Source organism: Aethalodelphis obliquidens, unplaced genomic scaffold (genome assembly GCF_003676395.1).
Source record: "Aethalodelphis obliquidens isolate GAN/ISIS:26980383/991018 unplaced genomic scaffold, ASM367639v1 scaffold6, whole genome shotgun sequence".
Lineage (NCBI taxonomy): Eukaryota > Metazoa > Chordata > Mammalia > Artiodactyla > Delphinidae > Aethalodelphis > Aethalodelphis obliquidens.
This window is the reverse complement of record NW_020837950.1, coordinates 28,700,262-28,725,214: the sequence shown is the minus strand read 5'-3', so window position 1 is coordinate 28,725,214 and position 24,953 is coordinate 28,700,262. Positions and strand designations below refer to the sequence as shown.

Sequence of the window (24,953 nt, the reverse complement as noted above, 5' to 3'; positions counted from 1 at the left end):
CTAACAAATTGAACTGAAGGGACATGAGGGAGGATATAATGAAGATTTCATTTTCGGTTTCTTGTCCTAAGCATAAAAGTGGCAGTGTTTTGTATCTCCTGTATGAAAATAACAGTACTGGACTAATATTATCAGGGCAGGTGCACATTATTGCATTTTTATTTGCACTGATAAATTTTTTTTCTTTTTTTTATTTATTTGTTTTATATTTTTTTAACATCTTTATTGGAGTATAATTGCTTTGCAATGGTGTGTTAGTTTCTGCTTTGTAAAAAAGTGAATCAGTTATACATACACATATGTTCCCATATCTCTTCCCTCTTGCGTCTCCCTCCCTCCCACCCTCCCTATCCCACCCCTCTAAGTGGTCAAAAAGCACTGAGCTGATCTCCCTATGCTATGTGGCTGCTTCCCACTGGCTATCTGTTTTACATTTGGTAGTGTATATATGTCCATGCCACTGTCTCACTTTGTCCCGGCTTAACCTTACCCTTCCCGTGTCCTCAAGTCCATTCTCTACGTCTGCGTCTTTATTCCTGTCCTGCCACTAGGTTCTTCAGAACCGTTTTTTTTTTTTTTTTTAAGATTCCACATCTATGTGTTAGCATACGGTATTTGTTTTTCTCTTTCTAACTTGCTTCACTCTGTATGCCAGTCTCTATGTCCATCCACCTCACTACAAATAAATCAATTTCGTTTCTTTTTATGGCTGAGTGATATTCCATTGTATATATGTGTCACATCTTCTTTATCCATTCATCTGTCGATGGACACTTAGGTTGCTTCCATATCCTGGCTATTGTAAATAGAACTGCAATGAACATTGTGGTACATGACTCTTTTTGAATTATGGTTTTCTCAGAGTATAAGCCCAGTAGTGAGATTGCTGGATCATATGGTAGTTCTATTTTTAGTTTTTTAAGGAACCTCCATACTGTTCTCCATAGTGCCTGTATCAATTTACATTCCAACCAACCATGCAAGAGGGTTCCCTTTTCTCCACACCCTCTCCAGCATTTATTGTTTGTAGATTTTTTGATGATGGCCATTCTGACTGGTGTGAGGTGATACCTCATTGTAGTTTTGATTTGCATTTGTCTAATGATTAGTGATGTTGAGCATTCTTTCATGTGTTTGTTGGCAATCTGTATATCTTCTTTGGAGAAATGTCTGTTTAGGTCTTCTGCCCATTTTTGGATTGGGTTGTTTGTTTTTTTGATATTGAGCTACATGTGCCGCTTGTAAATTTTGGAGATTAATCCTTTGTCAGTTGCTTCATTTGCAAATATTTTCTCCCATTCTGAAGGTTGTCTTTTTGTCTTGTTTATTTTTTCTTTTGCTGTGCAAAAGCTTTTAAGTTTCATTAGGTCCCATTTGCTTATTTTTGTTTTTATTTCCATTTCTCTAGGAGATGGATCAAAAAAGATCTTGCTCTGATTTATGTCGTAGAGTGTTCTGCCTATGTTTTCCTCTAAGAGTTTAATAGTGTCTGGCCTTACATTTAGGTATTTCATCCATTTGAGTTTATTTTTGTGTATAGTGTTAGGAGTGTTCTAATTTCATTCTTTTACATGTAGCTGTCCTGTTTTCCCAGCACCACTTACTGAAGAGGCATTCTTTTCTCCATTGTATATTCTTACCTCCTTTATCAAAGATAAGGTGACCATAGGTGTGTGGGTTTATCTCTGGGCTTTCTATCCTGTTCCATTGATCTATAGTTCTGTTTTTGTGTCAATACCATACTGTCTTGATTACTGTAGCTTTGTAATATAGCCTGAAGTCAGGGAGCCTTATTCCTCTAGCTCCATTTTTCTTTCTCAAGATTGCATTGGCTATTAGGGTCTTTGTGTTTCCATGTACATTGTGAAATTTTTTGTTCTAGTTCTGTGAAAAATGCCATTGGTAGTTTGATAGGGATTGCACTGAAAATGTAAATTGCTTTGGATAGTAGAGTCATTTTCACAATGTTGATTCTTCCAATCCAAGAGCATGGTATATCTCTCCATCTGTTTTTATCATCTTTAATTTCTTTTATCAGTGTCTTATAGTTTTCTGCATACAGGTCTTTTGTCTCCTTAGGTATGTTTATTCCTAGGTAACTTATTCTTTTCGTGGCAATGGTAACTGGGAGTGTTCCCCTAATTTCTCTTTCAGATTTTTCATCATTAGTGTGTAGGAAAGCAAGAGATTTCTGTACATTAATGTTGTATCCTGCTACTTTATCAAATTCATTGATTAGCTCTAGTAGTTTTCTGGTAGCATCTTTAGGATTCTCTATGTATAGTATCATGTCATCTACAAAGTGACAGTTTTACTTCTTCTTTTCCAATTTGGATTCCTTTTATTTCTTTTTCTTCTCTGATTGCTGTGGCTAAAACTTCCAAAACTATGTTGAATAATAGTGGTGAGCATGGACAACCAATAATAGTGGTGAGAGTGGAACAAGAGTTCCTGATCTTACAGGAAATGGTTTCAGTTTTTCACCCTTGAGAATGATGTTGGCTGTGGGTTTGTCATATATGGCCTTTATTATGTTGAGATAAGTTCCCTCTATGCCTACTTTCTGGAGGGTTTTTATCATAAATGGGTGTTGGATATGTCGAAAGCTTTTTCTGCATCTATTGAGATGATCATATGGTTTTTCTCCTTCAATTTGTTAACATGGTGTATCACGTTGATTGATTTGCGTAGATTGAAGAATCCTTGCATTCCTGTGATAAACCCCACTTGATCATGGTGTATGAGCCTTTTAATGTGCTGTTGAATTCTGTTTGCTAGTATTTTGTTGAGGATTTTTGCATCACTGTTAATCAGTGATATTGGCCTGTAGTTTTCTTTCTTTGTGACATCCTTGTCTGGTTTTGGTATCAGGGTGATGGTGGCCTTGTAGAATGAGTTTTGGAGTTTTCCTCCCTCTGCTATATTTTGGAAGAGTTTGAGAAGGGTAGCTGTTAGCTCTTCTCTAAATGTTTGATAGAATTCTCCTGTGAAGCCATCTGGTCCTGGGCTTTTGTTTGTTGAAAGATTTTTAATCCCAGTCTCAATTTCAGTGCTTGTGATTGGTCTGTATATATTTTCTATTTCTTCCTGGTTCAGTCTCGCAAGGTTGTGTTTTTCTAAGAATTTGTCCATTTCTTCTAGGTTGTCCATTTTATTGGCATATAGTTGCTTGCAATACTCTCTCATGATCCTTTGTATTTCTGCAATGTCAGTTGTTACTTCTCCTTTTTCATTTGTAACTCTATTAATTTGAGTTTTCTCCCTTTTTTTCTTGATGAAAGTGGCTAATGGTTTATCAATTTTGTTTATCTTCTCAAAGAACCAGCTTTTAGTTCTATTGATCTTTACTATCGTTTCCTTCATTTCTTTTTCATTTATTTCTGATCTGATCTTTATGATTTCTTTCCTTCTACTAACTCTGGAGTTTTTTTGTTCTTCTTTCTCTAATTGCTTTAGGGGTAAGGTTAGGTTGTTTATTTGAGATGTTTCTTGTTTCTTGAGGTAGGATTGCATTGCTATAAACTTCCCTCATAGAACTGCTTTTGTTGCATCCCACAGGTTTTGGGTCGTCGTGTTTTCATTGTCATTTGTTTCTAGGTATTTTTGGATTTCCTCTTTGATTTCTTCAATGATCTCTTGATTATTTAGTAGTGTATTGTTTAGCCTCCATGTGTTTGTATTTTTTACAGATTTTTTTTCCTGTAATTGATATCTAGTCTCATAGGGTTGTGGTCAGAACAGATACTTGATACAATTTCAATTTTCTTAAATTTACCAAGGCTTGATTTGTGACCCAAGATATGATCTATCCTGGAGAATGTTCCATGAGCACTTGAGAAGAAAGTGTATTCTGTTTTTTGGGATGGAATGTCCTATAAATGTCAATTAAATCTATCTGGTCTATTGTGTTATTTAAAGCTTGTGTTTCCTTATTTATGTTCATTTTGGATGATCTGTGCCTTGGTGTAAGTGAGGTGTTAAAGTCCCCCACTATTATTGTGTTACTGTCGATTTCCTGTTTTATAGCTGTTAGCATTTGCCTTAAGTATTGAGGTGTTCCTATGTTGGGTGCATGTATATTTACAATTGTTATATTTTCTTCTTGGATTGATCCCTTGATTGCTATGTAGTGTCCTTCATTGTCTCTTGTAATAGTCTTTATTTTAAAGTCTACTTTATCTGATATGAGAATTGCTACTCCAGCTTCTTTTGATTTCCATTTGCATGAAATATCTTTTTCTATCCCCTCACTTTCAGTCTGTATGTGTTCCTAGGTCTCAAGTGGGTGTCTTGTAGACAGCCTGTATATGGGTCTTGTTTTTGTATCCATTGAGCCAGTCTATGTCTTTTGGTTGGAGTATTTAATCCATTTACATTTAAGGTAGTTATCGATATGTATGTTCCTATTATCATTTTCTTAATTGTTTTGGGTTTGTTATTGTAGGTCTTTTCCTTCCCTTCTCTTTCCTGTCTAGAGAAGTTCCATTTGTTGTAAAGCTGGTTTTGTGGTGCTGAATTCTCTTACCTTTTGCTTGTCTGTAAAGGTTTTAATTTCTCCATTGAATCTGAATGACAGCCTTGCTGGTATAGAGTAATCTTGGTTGTGGGTTTTTCCCTTTCATCGCTTTAAATATGTCCTGCCATACCCTTCTGGCTTGCGGAGTTTCTGCTGAAAGTTCAGCTGTTAACCTTATGTGGATTCCCTTGTATGTTATTTGTTGCTTTTCCCTTGCTGCTTTTAATATTTTTTCTTTGTATTTAATTTTTAATTGTTTGATTAATATGTGTCTTTGTGTGTTTCTCCTTGGATTTATCCTGTATGAGACTCTCTGCCCTTCCTGGACTTGATTATTTCCTTTCCCATATTAGGGAAGTTTTTAAGTATAATCTCTTCAAATATTTTCTCAGTCCCTTTCTTTTTCTCTTCTTCTTCTGGGACCCCTATAATTCGAATGTTGGTGTTTTTAATTTTGCCCCAGATATCTCTGAGACTGTCCTCAATTCTTTTCATTCTTTTTCCTTTATTCTGCTCTGTGGTAGTTATATCCCCTATTTTATCTTCCAGGTCAGTTTTCTGTTCTTCTGCTTCAGTTATTCTGCCATTGATTCCTTCTAGAGAATTTTTAATTTCATTTATTGTGTTGTTCATCATTGTTTTTTGCCCTCTAGTTCTTCTCTGTCCTTGTTAAATGTTTCTTGTATTTTTTCCTTCTATTTCCAAGATTTTGGATTATCTTTAGTATCATTACTCTGAATTCTTTTTCAGATAGACTGCCTATTTCCCCTTCATTTGTTTGGACTGGTAGGTTTTAACCTTGCTCTTTCATCTGCTGTGTGTTTCTCTATCTTCTTATTTTGCTTAACTTACTGTGTTTGGGGTCTCCTTTTCGCAGGGTGCAGATTCATAGTCTCATTATTTTTGGTGTGTGCCCCCCAGTGGCTAAGGTTGGTTCAGTGGGTTGTGTAGGCTTCCTGGTGGAGGGGACTCGTGCCTGTGTTCTGGTGGAGGAGGCTGGATCTTGTCTTTCTGGTGGGCAGGACTGCATCCAGTGGTGTGTTTTGTGGTGTCTGTGACCTTATTATTATTTTAGGCAGCCTCTCTGGTAATGGGTGTGGCTGTGTCCCTGTCTTGCTAGTTGTTTGGCATGGGGTGTCCAGCACTGTAGCTTGCTGGTCATTGAGTGGAACTGGGTCTTTCCACTGAGATGGACATCTCTGGGAGAGCTTTCACCATTTGATATTACATGGAGCCAGGAGGTCTCTGGTGGACCAGTGTCCTGAACTTGGCTCTCCCACCTCAGAGGCACAAGGCTGACACCTGCCTGGAGCACCAAGACCCTGTCAGCCACATGGCTCAGAAGATAAGGGAGAAAAAAAGAGGGATGGATGGATGGATGGATGGATGGATGGATGGAAGGAAGGAAGGAAGGAAGGAAGGAAGGGAGGAAATAGTTATTAAAATAAAAAATGAAAAATTATTAAAAATTAAAAAAATTAAAAGTAATAAAAGAAAGAAAGAAAGAAGAGAGCAACCAAACCAAATAACAAATCCACCAATGGTAACAAGCACTATAAGCTATACTAAAAAAAAAATGGACAGACAGAACACTAGGACAAATGGTAAAAGCAAAGCTATACAAACTTAATCACACAAAGAAGCATACACATACACACTCACAAAAAGTAAAAAGGAAGAAAATATATTTATATATCTTTTGGGAAGTCTGAGGTCTTCTGCCAGCATTCAGTAGGTTTTGTAGGAGTTGTTCCACATGTAGATGTATTTCTGATGTATTTGTGGGGAGGAAGGTGAGCTCCACGTCTTACTCTTCCACCATCTTGAAGGTCTCCTGAGTTTGTACTTATTCAAAACCTTGCCCACCCATCCCCTAGCACACACACCCACAGTCCTCTTTGGGATCCATGGCTTTCCATACCAGCCGCCTGAGTTAAGTTGCAGGCACTGGCCATGGAAAGCATCCGCATTAGCTAGTCAGCTAATGAGGGGACTGACCCTTTGATGCTGGCATCCCTAATGTCAGATCTTAACTACCTAAGCTCACAACTCAGAGCCCTACTCTGACATGAGAGAGTTTCACTATTAACTCCCAATGAGATGGCCTCCTGTTGCGTTCTTAAAGATAATTATGATGATGCTGATTTCTGGTTTTGTCATGGAAGAGAAACACATATGGATATGTGACCAATAATAATTTTATACAAAATGTACTGTTACATTAAGGCATTGAAATAATTTTAAGTGAACTGAAAACAGAAAGCATCCACTTCTCATATTTTTCAATCAATTTTTAGGTCCTGTAGATGTCAATATTCTAGCTAAATGTAATCCCTGCTTATCAAATCCATGTAAAAATGATGGCACCTGTAACAATGATCCAGTTGACTTTTATCGCTGCACCTGTCCATATGGTTTCAAGGTAAGTAGAAGCTGTTGTGGGAACCAAGATCTGAAAACGTAGCTTTCCTTGGTGGGTCTTTATTATTCTGTTGTGCTTTCTCTATGTGCTGAGAACTACTTTATTTACACTCAACTTGACCATTCCTTGTCCAGGGGCAGGACTGTGATGTTCCAATTCATGCATGCATCAGTAACCCATGTAAACATGGAGGAACTTGCCACTTAAAAGAAGGAGAAAAAGATGGCTTCTGGTAGGTCATTGGTCTGTGATTTTCTGTGTCTGACGTATTGGAGCAAGAATAAGCAAAGATTCATTTTTCCTTTTTAAATCCAAGGGCTTTGTTTTGAAAAGAGTACCAGAAATTCTGTTCATAAGGAAAGTATGTATTAGTCCCTTGCAGAGATACTTCGATATAAAAACAAATTGAGACATTACAGTATTCTCAGCTCAGGATGCTACAAAGCCAAGCAATTTAAAAACACGCACATGCGTACATTGGAACTAATCAAGTCAGATTAGGTCAAGACAAATTAGTGGCTCTGTTAAGCTAATTAATAGTCAAATAGTCCCCTACTGCAAGGCATATATCCATCTGTTGTTTTGTGTGTTGCTTTAACAGACTGTGTGTAATGATAAGATGTGGATCCCATTGAAACAGAAAAGTAATGACTCATTTCCAAGCCACAATATGTGTAGACAAACATGCTGTGAACATTTTTAATCAGGAGTTATTTAATCATACAGTACAGTTACTTCAGATCTACTTCATGAATCATGAAACAGAGTTCTTACAATGAAAACTAATAACTTCGCATAAGAATGCTAATCTACTACTAAAGCTTGTTAGAAATACCACTTTTTATAATACATATACTTCATTTCTGCCTTCTGTTATGAAGTTGTCTCTTTCATCAAGCCTTTACTCAAAGATTATTCTGATGCCTAGCAAGATGAAAGGTACAATGTATTATGCCAGTGAAAAATTGTATTTGTTGAGAGTTAAAGAGAATATTCATATTTTATAATTGCAAGGAAGACAAAGTTTTATTTTTAGATTTCTATTTTGCTTTGACACATCAAGAACATTACACATAAGTTAGTAAGTGTAATTTTTAAAAAATCGGAATCATTCCTCCTCATTGATGAGCAAATAAGCATGAATTATTTTATTAGAACACAACTAGAGATTAAGATATCTAGGGCTGTAGAGTAAACTTTTCTCATTTTTTAAACCTGCAAATGTATTGGATTTATTGACTTATAGGACCATGGGGCCATTTGCCATCTTGCAGCCAGCATAAATTTTCTTTCTCAAATTGTTTCTGATTTGGGGGATATTAACTTAAATTGATGTTTACAATGTGTCATTTAAAAGCATTTAAAAAATCAATTTCTTGTCGTTAAAAGCTCTGTAATTGATGAGTGTATTCAGTTTTTTTCAATATTTAGACCATATGGTTTGGAAATATAGGAAGGTGTCTTTTGTCTTTTCTTCCCCTGGCATTCAGGTGTATTTGTGCTGATGGATTTGAAGGAGAAAATTGTGAAATCAATGTTGATGACTGTGAAGATAATGACTGTGAAAATAACTCTACATGCGTCGATGGAATTAATAACTACACATGCCTTTGCCCACCTGAGTACACAGGTAGGAAGACTAGGAAATGCTATTCCATCAATCTGTGTATCTGTTTGAAAGCACCACTGGCACTATGCTGCATGTGTTTAGTAGACCATTGTATTATTCAATAACTGATAGGTGTTTTGGAAATTAGCTGTAATGTAATAATAGACGGAGTTAAAGATGGTTTCAGCCAACCAAATAAAAGTCCTGGGGAGCTCAGTTAGAACATAAGCATCCATCATAAAGTAATACTTTCCAGCACAAAGGAAGTTATCATACTGAAGCTTTTAGTCCCACAACTGAATGACATTTTCATGCAAAGCACTTTTCCTATGCAGACCAACCCACCGATACATATGTGAAAAGGGAGCATTTCTTTACATAGGCAAAAAATAACCAAGCATTTGAGATTCTTCGTGTCCATACTTGTTTATTCATCAGTGAGTGTTTGCATGTAGCAACTCATGTCCTTCAAAATAGATCGCATTAGGAAGATACTGATCGCTTTGGGTAAGCTTATCAGACATTCTCCCCCCACCCCACCTTTTTTTTTTTTCTATCTTGATACAAAATGTCAGGAATAAAGGTGGTAACTCTCATGAGACTATCCAAACTGCTAAACTTCTGCCCTGGATAAACCAATTTGCTATAAAGTCAACATCAAGTTTACAACTTACTTATTATGTCAGAATATCTATTTTGATCAATTTTTGTGGCTATGAATAAGAAACTTCATAGTTACATTCTTAGTAAACCATTTAGTTTTAAAATTGGTAGAGAAAAGGAGAATGTTACATATTTTATTTGTAAGAAAAAATGGAGAAGTACATTCTGTCACTCTATTCAAAGTTACCATTTTCATTCGGCTGGGTATTTTTCATTAATTGTATTTATTTCCATTTACATAGTTAAGAATATCAGAGGGTAAAATAGCTACTTGGATGACTGAGGTTAACATCTCTAGACATGAAAAATGGAAGCACATCTGTATGATTAATTTTCCCAGGGATTTGTTAGAAAAGCACTGAAATTTAAGCTTTTATGGAATACTCAAACTTTGCATTTTAAGAGGTACTTTCTTGATGGGAAGATGCTAAATACAATAATGAGTTTTTGTTCTGATATCCCGGGTCTGTTTGAGAGATTCTGCAGCTGCCTTTTCTATGGTATGATGTTTTTTTTTCACACCAGTGAAGTACCTGATGCCATACGAAGTAATATACTGAGTTTCCAGTAGAAATTTTAGCATGTATCACCAGTTACTCTATTATATATATATATATATATATATATATATATATATATATGGCACTTGGACTCCTTAGTGGCCAGAATTTGAATTCTTTGTTATTTTGCATTAATTAAGGATAGCAAGTATGTCTAATATGCACCCATTCTAACAGCTAGGAAGAGTTTAGGTGTTACGTAGCTTTGACATTCACACGAGTTTTACTTGTGTCACACCTCACATACATGCCATTAGCCTGAGTGCACTGATTCTCGAGCCCTTGGAGCTACCCCGAGAATCTGAGTTTTTCTGGATGGGCTAATTTAGACTTACACAAGCAGCCCAATGCTTGCACCAAAATCTGTAGCTAGTACCTTCTTGGAGACAGTTCTCTATCCTGTCATTGTTCTGATCATTATAGGAAGAACTTAATTCACTTAATGTCAGAGACCTCTTTAAACTAACCTACTCTGACCAGGACAAATTGGATCCGAGTATTTCCAGCACAGTTTGGTTAGCCAATGTGTTCCTGAGCACAGAAACCAGGAATTTTTCTATATCCCCTTACCAATGAAAACCTAGACCTGACAGCACTGCTGTATTCAGATGCTTCATACCTTTTCCATGATAATTTACATAAAGTGGCAGTCTCTTCTGCGTTGGTTTGGTTGGGTCCGCCTTTGGCTTTAGATGTGCTCTACTTCATTCCTTATCCATCTCTTTGAGTCTTTGTTTTACCTTCTCTCCCTTTGTTTTCCAAGATCCCTTCCTACACCTGATCTTCTTAAACACGTTTTCTGCATCCTAAAATGATTCAGTTCAGTGCAACTTCCTCTGAAAAGTATTACGAAGCTTCATTTCCCTGTGTCAGATCTCTTTCTTTGAAACACATCCAAAAAACTCCAAAGCTTATTAGCACAACCACTTTAGAGCCAAAACGTGACATCTATAAAAGCTATCATGTGGGAACCTGCCATGACTATTTGTCAAGGGCCGTTTGGTGCTCAACAAGAATGGAGACTCCTCTGGTTTTTTCAGTCATATCTATTGCAGGTATCAGTTTGCCTTAATTCAGGCTAAGGATAAACATTGCACTCTATAGAAAGTTCATAGCATACAAAACAGGAAGATACTATCACTATAACTTTGGGTTGGGTTTTGTGGGAAGTGAAGAGTTTTGCAAATTGGCATTAGAGCAGATACCTAAATCAGACATATTTGTAAATCATCTATTAGCTGTAGCATTTTTGTCCATATGTGAAATGAACTCATTTACAAAATATCAAACAACCATCTGCAGATTTTGAAATCAGTGGCACATAAATGGCCTTTAATTATAGGAGGTTATAAATTGTACTCCAGAGCTTTATATCCTGCTTCATCCAAGTCTGCAGTCAGGGAGACATTTTCTTATATCGTGGCTGTATTGTTTTTGATTTAAGCTTGGAATCTGATTAATGAGCATGAGATCTTGGAACAGAACCCCTACTGTGCTCAGAGAATATAATAATGTTGTCACTGCTTAAAAATCATTCAAGTTATAAGTTGCTTTTCTGTTTGGAGATTTTTTTTTTACTCTGTATCTCTGAGGCATTCAGTGAGAAAATGAACTCTCTAGTAGGAACAAATAAGACTTCATAGGAAAAACTTGTAAATTAATATGGTGAAAGTTTTTACATTTGGCACCCACGTTAAGAATCAGAATGGATATGATATGTTAATAGAGAAAATTCAAAGATCTGAAATCAGTCTGACAGAGAGGTCATGATATGACGGGCAGGCTGTAAAACATGGCTACATGTGTTCAAAATAAAATGAACCACTGTTGAGAAATTTATTAAATTTATTTAAGCCCATGTAACCAGAACTTCACAGTAAATAGTTATTGATTTATTATAGGACAAAACTCTGTCCTTTCCTGCTGCAGGGATTGACAACATAAATTTTAAGGGTCAGTATTGTTTTTCTGTTATGTAGCTGTTACTATCCCCTCCCCACCGAAAGCATCCAAACTGTTATTTTCTACCTAATTCAATCCATCGTCTGTCCTATGTATAACATATGACTGTTGATTGCTAGTATTCTTCAGACAAGATTAATTTTTGAGAAGTTTAACTCACTATGATTCTAAATTAAAATCACTGTGCTAAGGATTAATAAGACACTGAAATTGCTAAACAAATAATTTAAAAATTCACTCCAGGGTTTTAATAGTAGCTTGAGAGATTGTGTTTTTGGTGATGGTTGGTCATTCTTTTAAAATCAATATTATATCCTTTCTAAAAATAAGGCATTTCTTGAAAGTAAAGTTTTAAAAACTTCCTCAAATTGCACTAGCCCAGAACTTACAAAAGTGAACGTTGTAAGTGTGGCCCCCCTGCGATGTTGAAAAACTTGACACCTTTTCTTAAGCTCTGGTATGAATTCAGGTATTGCATCGAAAAATGTGGTTTTGAATGTTTCCTAAGAGCCAGAACCCTGGATCTGCTGTGTCAAGACTATGTTTCTTAATTAACGCTCTTCTCACAGGACCACATTCAAAGATGATACAAAATTGATAACATTTCAACCATGGGGTATTGCTTAATGGGATGGCGTACATTCAGTAAATGAAAGTTTCCATACAAGTTGGGTGTGTAAAGGCTTAGAATGTATTTTGTGGAAAAAAATTTCAGAACATTTTAATTTTTCCATTTTGTACCATTATCTCTCTGTTTTCCAAATCTCCAATGCCCACACACAAACCATTATGTACACATCTTACAAAGTAAAGTTGCCTGTTGTTAAATCACCGGTTTAGCCACAGATCTCTTGCTGCCTGTGATGGCATCTGCCTTTTACCTCATTTTCTCCTTGTTTGTGCGTTTGGCCCGGCTGTAGGTAAGAAATCTAAGCCTTGCTTCAGTTTGCTCTCTCACCCTGGGCTTCTCTGTTGTTAATGCTGTGCTTTGGCTTCCTGTGCTCCGCTGTGTACTGCAATGTAAAACGTCTTTTGTCTCTTCTGTCTTTGTTGCTGCCAGCTGCTAATCTGAATGAGGTGGAAAAAGGTTAGTTGCCTTTTAAGTCTATTATTTTATTTTAGTTTCCCTCTTTCTTTCAGAGCTACATAGGTTTCATGGTGTGGACATGGTAAAAGGAATGTTGACAAAAATGAAATCTGAGATCAATATGTCAAATCAGTCATTCAGATCCTTGATATGTAGATAGCTATGCCAAACAGTATAAAGAGGGTATCTGAAATGCACTTTACCAATTTCTGGAAGACTGTGAAAGAAATTCTCTGAGTGGGCAGAAGAAGTGCCTAAAAATCAAGACTAATGCTTTCTAGTTTCTACTTGTCTGTATGCTTTTCCTTTTTTAAAGGTATCCCAAACATGTATTATTTTTATCATGAAAAACATGTCATCTAGTACAGTACATAGGCTGTAGCTAGAAAAAATTTTAAATAGTGAGAATTTTCCCATAACTTTAAATTAATATCTTTAGTAATTTGAAACATGAAGTGTTAAAAGATATATACATTTATTAAAACATTTTATAAAATAAAAATTACAAAGCCCAAGAGGTTGATTTATAAAATGACATTGTCAAACTCATAGAATGTCACGAGTACTAGGCAGTGTTTTTAAAGCATAAAAAGAGCCATATCTAACCATTGACACTTTACGGTCTGCTTGGCTTTCCAAATACATCAAGGCCCAGGAAAGGAAGTCCTGTAGTGCTCAGGGTGATCAGCAGGTCTGGAGAATCATCATGAAATCTTTGTTAAATTTTCATCTTAAAGATTCAGAATTATACCTAATAACATTGTATTTTCAGTCAGCTTACCAAGAGTCTTTAAGTGCCAAGTACAGGCACAGCATCCTAAAAGGGTGCTTGTCTTGACAGTTGCAGTTGTATGTAAGGCATTAGCAGTATGATTATAGGGCTAACATGGACTATATTGTATAGCAGCTCTGTCTCCTCTTGCTAAGGACTTCATTTTTTTTTTTTCTGTTGCATTGTTCAGATGATTTACTGTGTTTAGTCACTCACACTTACTATGTGCAGAGTTAAGTTAAAAAACATGAAAAAAAAGTTGTTTCCTATTTGGGAATGTAAAAAATATAGCCTGTACATTCTCTGTGGATTAATGCATCCAATACCATCCTTGGTAAAATGTCATCTTTTCTCTTTTACAAGTACTAAAACAGTTGGTGGTCTGGGGCAGAGATGTCTAAGGTCCGATTCTATCTCAGAAAACACGATGGCAATTATTCTGTCACGGGAAAGTGTCCTTAAATAGTTATATATACTCTCGGGAGCAAGCTTGGCAGTATGATATTGTTTTACATCACCACATGGTTTCATGTGTTGACTAAACCTCATGCTTATCTTTATAAAAGATGTCTCTTATTTTCAATAATCTGCTGCTGACTGAATTTGCTTTAAAAAGCAGTCAAACCATTTTCTATTATTTGAATCCAAAACATAACTAGAAATGAAATTTCAACTTCTTTACAGCACCCAGCATAATTTTCTTAAATAAAAAGAAACTCTGTTATTAGCTGACATATTGTTAATTTAAAAAGAACTCTGTAGATATGAGCAATAAGGACTTGAGCAATACCTTGTGTAAAACAGTGACAAAGTACTTACCCAAGGATACATACCTTGTAAGTAGGGATCTAGATGCAAACCAGTGTCTAACTGGCCCCAAGGCCTGCACTGTAATTTGGAGACCTTCCCCTGGAACCAGTCCCTTCTTATTTGCTGCCATCTTCCAGACTTGGCATCTTTTCACATCCACAGTGGCTCTGACTAATCCTTTGTGCCAAATAAGCTTTTCTTCTGCTGTCTCTTCAGCTGGCTGTAAGTAATTGACCCTTAGGTGTATTTGTGAAGAAAACAAAATTCAGGTGCAGACAGGCAGTCTACTTTATCTACACATGAAAAAAAGAAAGTGCCTAATCGGTGTCTGTACAATTAATTAACTAATTCCCCTGATGACTAGCCTACCTTCCATCACATAGGGCAGGTGGGATACTGATGAATTTATGAAGCTAACGGAAAAAGCTAAAATTTCTCTCTTGGCACTAAAATTTATCAACTGTGGGGCCTGTCACAGTCTAATGACATCTGTCCCACCTCCTTTAGATGTTTGAGAATAACATGGAAGAATGTATAAGAAAACACTTGAAAATGTAGATGTCTATACTCCAGAAGTATCAAGGGCTGTCAGAGAGGACAAATTTAAGTTTTGGATCATTTAGTTCCAACCATCATCACTACAGTGACATGGTATAGATGGTTTTATGTCATTCCTAATGACGGAAGAATTCTTACGGAATTTTGATAAAGAAAATTCTACCTAAAGTAAGTTATATGTGTGAAGGAAATTCCTCCCCCTCATGGTCTTCAGTCTTTTTTCAGTAAAAAGAGAGTTTTACTGTCTTTTTAAAAATTATTATTTTGTCATTTTATTTGCCATGCTCACTTCCAATGGAAAGGCTTTATTTGAGAATAAGTCTTTGGTTCTCTTTACCCTCTTATTCTACATTGAAGTGTAAGGAAATACTGAATACTGAAGAACTCTTGAATTTGGCTGTATTTTTTTAGGTTTTTTGTATATTTTTGGATTGTCATGATCTCTTAATAACAGTGACTCCTTCTCTCATTAATTGTGCCTCAAGCTGTGTAAGGTCTTTTTTGTCAAAGTCAATATAGCTGCACTCATACTTGCAGTCGTTTTTAACTAGAGAGAGGACTTTGGCAGCCTAATTATATTTTGTGGTTTGCATTCATGTTCCAACCTCTCAAAGCCTTCTTAAATACATTTGAATCTCAGAAAACATTTTAAAGATCCTATTTGCTCTTTAGCTAATAGGCAGGGCCCATTGAGTTCAGAACAACCATTTAGCTTAACCAAGGCTTATTCAATCTAATTTGGATTTATTTATTTTGAAACGAAGTTAAATATTTTTATAGTTTCAGTAGCTGTTGGAATTGGCTACATTATTTAGCCATAATGTTCCAATGAGGAAGTACTGAAAAACACTTCCTTTTTTGTTTATTTATTTGGAGAGGTAAGTTTTTCCATTTTAAAAATTCGAAAGATATTTATTGAGAAAATACCTTATTCAGAATACTATGCTCAGAATTGAAAGTGATATGAAAATACATAAAACATTACCCTTGTCTACCAGGCAGACTCTTTGGTTTGATTCTTCATTGCAAGTTCAGATTAGGTCAGTTATTTCACCAGTACAAAGCCATCACTTCTCATATTCCAAGAAAGTTAACAGCAAAGTATAGCTACTTGACTAGTTTTTAAATAAAGAGAAAGAATTGTTTCTGAACACAAAGACTAATCAAACTTTCAGGCAGACAAGCATTATGGAGCAACCCATTTCATGTCATGTAGAACAAAAGTGAGATTATAAAATGATTTTCTTTTCTGAAACATCAATATCCACATTTATAGCATATTTCCTTGAGCCTTCCTGTTTTGAATTATGATAAACTTTATCTCATGAGGTTATACTTTGGCTTTGTCCACTTATGCTTGTGTCCCATTTTGCACACCCTTTGCACCAGAGGACATTTATCAGTGGCTAATATATCTTCAAAAGTTCATGGCTCCTCAAGATCAAGTCCCAATACTTCTCTACTAACAATTGGATTTAATTAAGCTTAGAGAAGTGGGTATTATCTGGATAGTTTATTGATCATATTATGAAACAATTAACTATTGCTAATTGATAGAAGTTTCAGGATAATAAACACAAATAAGAAAACATCAGATTATTATTAAAAGGAGCCTTTAGGAAGAGTTAGCTCTTTTATAAAAATAAGAAGCAGAAACACACTGTTCATAAGTAATCCTTTACTTACTGATGAAATAAATTCAACTATTACTATCACTACTGATAAGGATACTAAATATTCAGATTGGAGAATGGGCTTCTGCTCACGTTGATGTGCTCTGGTGCCTGGGATGATAATGTTGAGCAGAGTAGGCAACAGATAGGGCTAGCCTGGTTCAGCAAAAGAGGAGAAAACAAATATTTTTCCTTCAGGTCCAATTCAGTTAACCTGTTCTGGAATGACTCCCATAATCCCATCAGCTGTGTCCACCCTCTAATACAGTTCATCCATCTCCCTGCTACATTGCAAGGTCTGTGAGAGGAGAGAGAATGCTATTCTTTACATGAATAAAGAACAAATGGGAAACGTACAATTTTTTTTAGGAATTGTATGTATGGAATTTTTCAAATTATGTAATGAGAAACATTCAGGTCCATTTATCTTAATCTTTCTCAGACAAGCCATTTACACTCACACTTCCTCTTGATTCCCGAGTTCATCCTCTCTGTTTCTGATTGGGATAGTCATCATTTGGCAGACAAGATTGTCAAGATATCTGAGTCGATAGGCTACCCCTCAAGTTCGGCCTACAAGGCCATACGTGAGGGTGGGATCTCAAAACACAAATCTGCTACCAGTATTCCTTATTCTCTCTTCCTCCTTAAATTACCCCTTATGCCATCTGGGTCTCCTTCATTAACGATTTGTAAAGTATTTTCCTTTGAAAAGCAATCAAATAAGTGTTTTCACATTTTTCAACAGCCATCGAGTATCTAATTTGTGCCAGATAATTTGCTAGCAAATGCAAGGGCAATGAAGAGATACAAAACTATAAATAAAGGTATCTATCCCTTGCCCTCAAGTAGTGTACTTTTAAGAAATTAAATCTCAATTTATTTCCAATAGGTTGCTTTTTTTGGTACCTTCCCTCTCTGTGCCAATTCAAATAGAGTAAAATTAGTACCATTTTTCTAGGTTTTTCTTGAGCGAAGCAAGAGCTCAAAATGCAAATATTTGAAGAATGATGCATTTGACCCTCCAAAACTCTGTGTCCTGGGGATGCTGTCAGGAATTCAACCAGACTTCCTCCCTTGTTATAAGTATATTTGAAAATGTCATAACAGATTAAATATAACACTAGAATGCTGGTTCAGTTATTCAGATTGCTGTCATGAGTTCCCTTTCCATTATTATCAATAGTAATGATCCTTTCATATTAAAAAAGAAACTAGTTTATGAACAGGAACAAACAATTTATGAATAGGAACAAGAACAGGCTGCAGTGTCAGCCCTGGAATCCTCCCCACCTCCTTCATACATCCGTGGTCCCCAGAATGGACTCTGAGATTATTTCTGTTTCAGAGAAAAAAGAAACTAATCTGGTTACATTAGCAAAATCTAGTGAGAGTTAAGTGTTCCAACAGTGCCATGAACCTATATCTAAAATTGTTTGTGTTTGTAAATATGGCCAACCTGAATTTACAGGGCTAACTTTGGGAAAAATATAAATGAGATACTTATTAATTCAAACCCACCCTTTCTTATTGCTCTAGTAGTGAAAAAAGTGAATATTTTAAACAGAGTAGTTTGAGTTGGAAAATTCCTGAAATCCTGATCTAGGGACAAGATGACCAACCTTTTCTCTGCTGAGCAGGCTTTGAGAACTGAATAAGCCTCAGCAAGACATGCTGTTGCCCAAATTTCTTGGTAGATAGAAAACAAATAGTTGTCCATCCAATAACTCTTCAAAAATGTCTTCTCTCTAAATAGCACAGTTTACCTTGCCAAGAGAAGAAGTCTCTTTAAGGGTAATAATGAACTTTGCATCTGTGTAGTCTAGTTTTCAATAATAAATAAAATAACAGTAAATAGCATTCAGCCAGTTTGTAGGCCACGATGCTGTCCATATTCCAGTCACTAAATGAAACTTAAGGGATACTGGAAAATTAAGCATCTATCTTATGTCTCTAATTTTTCCACATTTTAACTTCTCCAGAGTAAGGATTTCGTCATGAACATCCTTTCATCATTTGCTGGGTCTAGCTCAAAATATCTTCCCCCCAACATTTTTTAATGAAAATTATGAAACCAAAGCAGGTTTGAATTTTGGTCAAATTAAAAAGTCCCACTCCAGAGTACATGTAAATTAATCCTACTATACGTGGTTAATTTCCTCTTACACTATTCTTATTAGTTTCAGGAAACATTTAATATTAGCTCGTGGATTATATAATATATTCATTGATTTGTCAAAGAATCACTATAGCTAAGAATTTTCAACAACGCCATAAGTTAAACCAGTATATTTTAAGGAAAAGCATGTTTAAAAAATTTCAGTGTCTGTGTAGAAAATGTAAATCATTTTTAGTGACAAGACAACTCAGGTGTCATCCACTTACCATGAGCTTGAATGTCTTTGGCATAATTTAAATTAATCACTTTCAAGATTATTACTTTATAATTAGTGATAATAGAGATGTTGGTAGTTATTTTTACTTGCAGCTATCATTCAAAGTTCAAGTCAGTCTCCAGATTTATTGTAAAGTAGATGAAACAGACATTGGACTCACTTTTCTCCCCCTCTACAAGACACAGTAGTTTGTGATTCTCTTGCCTTTGTCACTTTCAATGCCATAAGAGGAGGAGGGTCTTCGTTACTGTTTGGGCAGCCTGTCCTGCAGACCTTACCTGTTAACACCAATGCCTCTTGGAGAGAGGGCCAAGGGCTGATTGGTCCAAGTCAACCAAGACTCACAGTGCTTTGCAGAGAGGCATCCAGCCCTGGCAGCAAATGTAGGGCTAAACTGTGCTGATAAGCTCTGTTCAAGCCTTGACTCTTTTGAAGTGCAAAGGTCATGGTTAGGGGCCACTTCCTCTCCTCGTGCATCGCTTATTAAAGACTCTGTTGGAGAAGCTTAAAGAAAATTTCAGGCATGGGTGAGGACAGCCGTGTGGAATGAAGTAGGAAAGGAAAGAGACGGAAGGAAGAGAGGGAAGGAGGGAGTGAAAGAAGGAAGGAGAAAAAGAGAGAGAGAGAAAAGAGAAGAAAAGAAATAGTAGCATAATTTGAAAGTTTTATTCCCCACTATAAACCTCCAATAATTTAGAATTTACCACCTGTATGGGTTCGCTAGTGTTATTATAACCCAGTACCACAAACAGAGTGGCTTAAATAACAGAAATGTATCGTCTCACAGTTCCGGAGGTTAGAAGTACAAAATCAAGGTGTCAGCGGTGTTAGCTCCTTTTGAGGACTGTGAGAGAAGGACCTGTTGCAGACTTCTCTAGCTGGCCTGTTGGTGGTCATCTGCCCTCTCTGTCTCTTCACGTGGGCTGCCCTCTATGCCAGATTTCCTGGTCCTGTGAGAACATGAGCCATACCAGATTAGGGCCCACCCTAAGGACTTTTAACTTGATTACTTCTATAAAAACCCTATCTCCAAATAAGGTCACATTCTGAGGTACTGGAGGGCTACAACATATTTTTTGAAGGGGGCGGGGTGCGTGGGGAGACACAGTTCAACCCGTGACACCACATCCTTATTTTACAAACTCTTGATTTTTGCCCCAGAAAACCTGGTCTTTTCAGTGTTCTCTATGTCACTGAAAGGTACTTCCAAATATTCATACCAGAAACCTAGAAGTCCCAGACAGCTTCCTCTCTCCCCTCCCCTAACCCAATCCATGACAAATTCCCATTTATTTTGCTTCTAAACGTCAGGCCATCCATATCTCCTCTACCACCACCTGAGTACAAGCTAAGTCATGGCTCATATCCATTTGTATTTGTCTCGGTGCTATCCATCCTCCTCTAGAGCCCAAATGCTCTTTTCAAAGTGTGCATGTCATCTAGCCATCCTCTATCCTAAAACCCTTCAATGGTACCTACTGCTGCCTACGTTCTGCCACGTGGCCCCTGCCAACCTCTGTGGCCTTCTCTGTCACCACGCTCTCCTGGGCTCACTCCCAGTCTCTCAGAGCTCATATTTGCCCTGTCACCTCCTGCACAGAGCCACTGCCAATGCTCTTTATCGCCCCCCTTCACCTGCAATCCAAGTCCTACTTCTTCAGAAAAAAATTCCCTCACCATCAGTTCTCCTTCTAGAGCATCAGGACACTTTTTAGCATTCATCACTCAGGCAATTTTACAGTTACTTGTGAAATTAATGGCTCAATATCTTTCTCCTCCTCCCCTCATGTATAAGCTCCATGAGAACAGGGATATCGTTTTTTGTTATTCACCATTATACTCCTAGCGTTAACATAAGTCCTTTTACACAGTTTGCACTCAAAATATATGGCAATGTTAAAAATCTGGTGGTTTGCTACCAGAATTATTTGAAAACATCCATAGGCAGATCGCGCCATGGGTATCAGGGAAGAAGCTTGTGGAATAGTTCTAAAACGATTTCAGTAAGTGCAGTAATAAGGAATGCAAACAAAAAGACAATTTTAGATACCAGAAGTACAAATGAAGATTAAGGAAGGACCCCTTGTGTGTAATAAGGAAAGAACATTAAAGTTAGGTGCACGGATCTAAAATGAAGCAGGAAGCAAGGCCAACTCCAGGTACTGTTTCCCATAAGAACCATCAAGTGCACTGAGATTTCTGCCTCATTGCAATAATATTCACAGTATTGGTACCTCAGTGGGATTGGGGCACATGCTGACACTGTTTTACTGAATACAATAATGATGTTCTGTCCAGTTAAAGCATAATGCTCTCTCTACTAACTTGCTTATCTGCATTATTCATCTCTTCAGAAGCATTTTGCCTTTTTTTTAAAAAAAAAAAAAAAAGGTTTTTATAGCCACAGTTGACCTTGCACAACTTCAATTCCAGAACCTCATTTTACTCATGAAGAATTGGGGACCAGAACAATAAAATAGTTCATTTTTCTGCAACCAGTCCACTGTTTTATATTGAATAAGTTGCGGAAGGCCATCCCAAGCAATAACTCAGCAACCCAAATGTCATTTCACCCAATTAGTAGTTTCTCCCTAGGATCTCTTTATGCTGGTTCACTCCAAAGAGAGCATGAACTCTGTTGATCCAGCTTTTACTGCCCCACCCACAAGGTGACCTTAGCATTTGTCATCCAAATCAGGGCATCTGTGTGAGTGTGTGGGGACACTATTGAAAATTACCCTGGGATGGCAAGTATAAACCTGAGCCAGCCAGGATGTATGGTCATATTACCACTACATCAGATTCTTCAGAAAGACCACATTTACAGATGTTCAGTAAGCAATGAATTACATCTTCTGGACTCCGAGGAATCATGCCCTTTTAGGGAAGAGAGCATCACTCCTGCCTTACTCCCTCACAGCTCTTACTAGTGTAACTGTAGAACTTGTCCATTTCCATCCCACTCTATGCCATACTTACCTGACAGACACAATCAGGAAGAGGTGATCTAAAAACTAAACATCACTTCCTTACAAAAAAAAAAAAAAAAAGATGCCTCTGTTTAGGACATGTGTTTTTTCTTCACAAGTTGTAGTCGATCATTCACTAACTTGTTATCCTAAAGAGGTAACAGTATGCTCCCTGGCTGACCCCTCTAATTCTTCTCCAAAACAGAAACAACGCCCCCCCCACACACACACACACCTACCTTTAACTTCTCATCAACAAAAAAAGCTGAAAACTAGAAGCACAGGGAAAATTAATTTGCTTGTCTGATCAAAAGTGAAATCTCAACTGCCAGGCAAACATTGTGTTCCAAGCTATTGCTTTATCATTGGGAACTTTTAAGGGTCCAGGCTGAAAGCAAATGAGTAGGATTTCCTGTGATTTTGTGGAGTGGGTTGGAGCCAAATTATGAAGCCAAAGTTTGTCTAGACTCCCATCTCTTGAGGGGCTCATGGGCGCTGAAGTTTAACCTGTGTTCAACCACATTTCCCTTAACCACTCCAATGGGCTGACTTACCTTTCCTGATGCCATATGAAAAATATAAATACCTGCTTATAAGGTAATAGAGTACAGCGCTATGTGTAATAGAATAAAGAACATTTCCATCTTTCCATCCATCCTGTCACATCACACGCTTTATCATTTCAGGAGGCGAATATGAAACAAGTTGAATATAGGTCAACAAGATGAAGTTCTTGCCTTAAAAAGCATAAATTTTTCTTTCAGTAACTATTATTTTAGTATGTCACCATACCATACTCTACAGAGATATAAAGACAAATATTCTAAGCATACTGCTCTCATCATATAGTAAATCCTTATGAACTATGGTTTAGATTGTCTTAATTGGATTGGATTGGATTGGATTAGATCAAAATGAATAAGAAGTAAAGCATCCCCCCCTTTCATATCATTTTTAAAATGATTTCTTATTTGGGTATAAAGTGAAGAATACATAGAATGATATTTAAACTGCCTTGCATATGGACTACTATAAACAGCCTTTATCCAACCAGGTAGATTTGATTAGAAAACTGAAAGTGATTTCATCATGATAGGCTGAGAAATTATAATGAATACATTCTATCAAGATGTATTACTTAAAGTAATAATAATTGAATGTAGATGCTTTAAGTAAACCCTGTTTAAAAATAGCTCATTAGGTATAGGTATATCTTGATAAAAACTTTTTATATCACAGATTTACAGACACAGAAATGCTTCTTATAAAAGAAATATGAGACTTTTAGTATAATTAGTTCTCTTTAAGAGACAGAAAAAACCCTAACTTATCATACACTACTATATTGATGTAATACCTAGCTTAGTACATTTATATATTTAAGTCACTGAAAAAAGATCCTTGAAGTGTAAATGATTTGCCACATTTAGTTGTTAAGCAACTATTTCTACCAGTTAGCAAAGTATTACCTTAAAAGGACAGTCTTATAACAAAGAGATTTGCTGCAGACTCCTGATGTTTTAACCTCTGTTGCTTTAAATCCACACACTTTGAACAAAGTTCTAATAGTTTCTTGGAAATGAACAACAGCTGCATATAGATGTATCACTTTATTCATTCATTTATTACATATAAAATAATTTAAAACTAATTTAAAGGTAAGGTAGAAAAGGAGAGAACTTTTTAATTTTATATCTTTCCAGTCACCTTAAAATCTCACACAATGATTGGGAAAGTGTTCTCACCGAAAATCATATTTGGCCTAATGTACCTGAAAATAAAATATAACCATGTTATTTATAAATGAAGAAATTTCCTAACAGATAATTGGACATGCAATTCAACAAAGTGTGTCTCGAATCTTCATGGTTATGCTTGTAGCTCTCATTTATGGATGACAATTATTCTTCATAAGCTAGCTGATAGAAAGAAGTGTACGCTCTTTATCTAGATTGATTCTCCTTTTGCTTTTTTCTGTCGTGACGGATGTAGCTGAGGAGTATACCGTTGAGCTGTTGCAATAAGTCATAAAAGGGAAACAAAGTCTTTTTCCTCTAGACTTGTAGAACCTTGGAGACTGTGAAGATCTGAGGATTATCTTCTCAAACATAAAACAACAGAATAAGCCAGACATAAAGGTGTACATACCAAATGATTCTATTTATGTCAAGTTCAAAAACAGGGGCAAATAATCTGTGGTCCTGTCAGGGTAGTGGTTACTTACCCTTGGGGTTGGGCCTCTGGAGTGATGGTCAATGGTGTGTTTTGGGATATGGATGCTGGTTACATGAGTGAGTTCAGTTTGTGACTATTTATTAGCTATTCATTTATCTTATGGATATATGTTATACCTCAATAAAAAGTCCAAAATTTTAAAATAATAATAATAAAAGAATAAAAACGAAAAGCATTCAGATTTCCTTCTCCAATAGTACATTCTAAAGGGACTCCTATTAGTTACAGATAACAATAGCTGTGTTGTCCCAAATCATAAGACAATTTAGCAGCAGAGCCAGCATTTCAGATCTTCTGCTTCCATGTCTTGTGATTTTTTATTTTTTCCAATCACAAGCTATGCTTACCTCTCAGACCCATGACACAGCCTCTGGCAGGAAACCTGTTAACCTTTGTCTATGACCTAACACCGTTTGCCATGTTAACAGGTGAGTTGTGTGAGGAGAAGCTGGACTTCTGTGCACAGGACCTGAACCCCTGCCAACACGACTCCAAGTGCATCCTGACGCCAAAGGGATTCAAGTAAGTCCGAGGCTGCTTTGGGGCTCACAAACGGGGAGGAGGGCCTTTCTTTAAGGAACCCTCTTCTTTCAGGACCTAGCTTCACACCTTTGCTCAGGACTTAGAGGACATACTCTCCAGTGTCAATGGAATTTTTATAAATGTTTATCTACAGCATGGGCCTTTTTTAGTACACCAAAGAAAAGAAAATGTTTCCTTT

The 24,953-nt window shown here is 36.6% G+C and overlaps 1 protein-coding gene across 6 annotated transcripts in view; it reads left to right on the top strand.

The window, feature by feature from the left end:
* Window positions 1–24,953, top strand: part of SLIT2 (slit guidance ligand 2) — a 382,557-nt gene that overhangs the window by 330,594 nt on the left and 27,010 nt on the right. For all 6 annotated transcript variants that reach the window (XM_027103256.1, XM_027103257.1, XM_027103259.1 and 3 more), the window contains 4 exons: window positions 6,814–6,938; window positions 7,073–7,170; window positions 8,429–8,568; window positions 24,661–24,754. In XM_027103256.1, coding sequence (XP_026959057.1) covers window positions 6,814–6,938; window positions 7,073–7,170; window positions 8,429–8,568; window positions 24,661–24,754 — 457 coding nt within the window. The remainder of the gene's footprint in view (window positions 1–6,813; window positions 6,939–7,072; window positions 7,171–8,428; window positions 8,569–24,660; window positions 24,755–24,953) is intronic.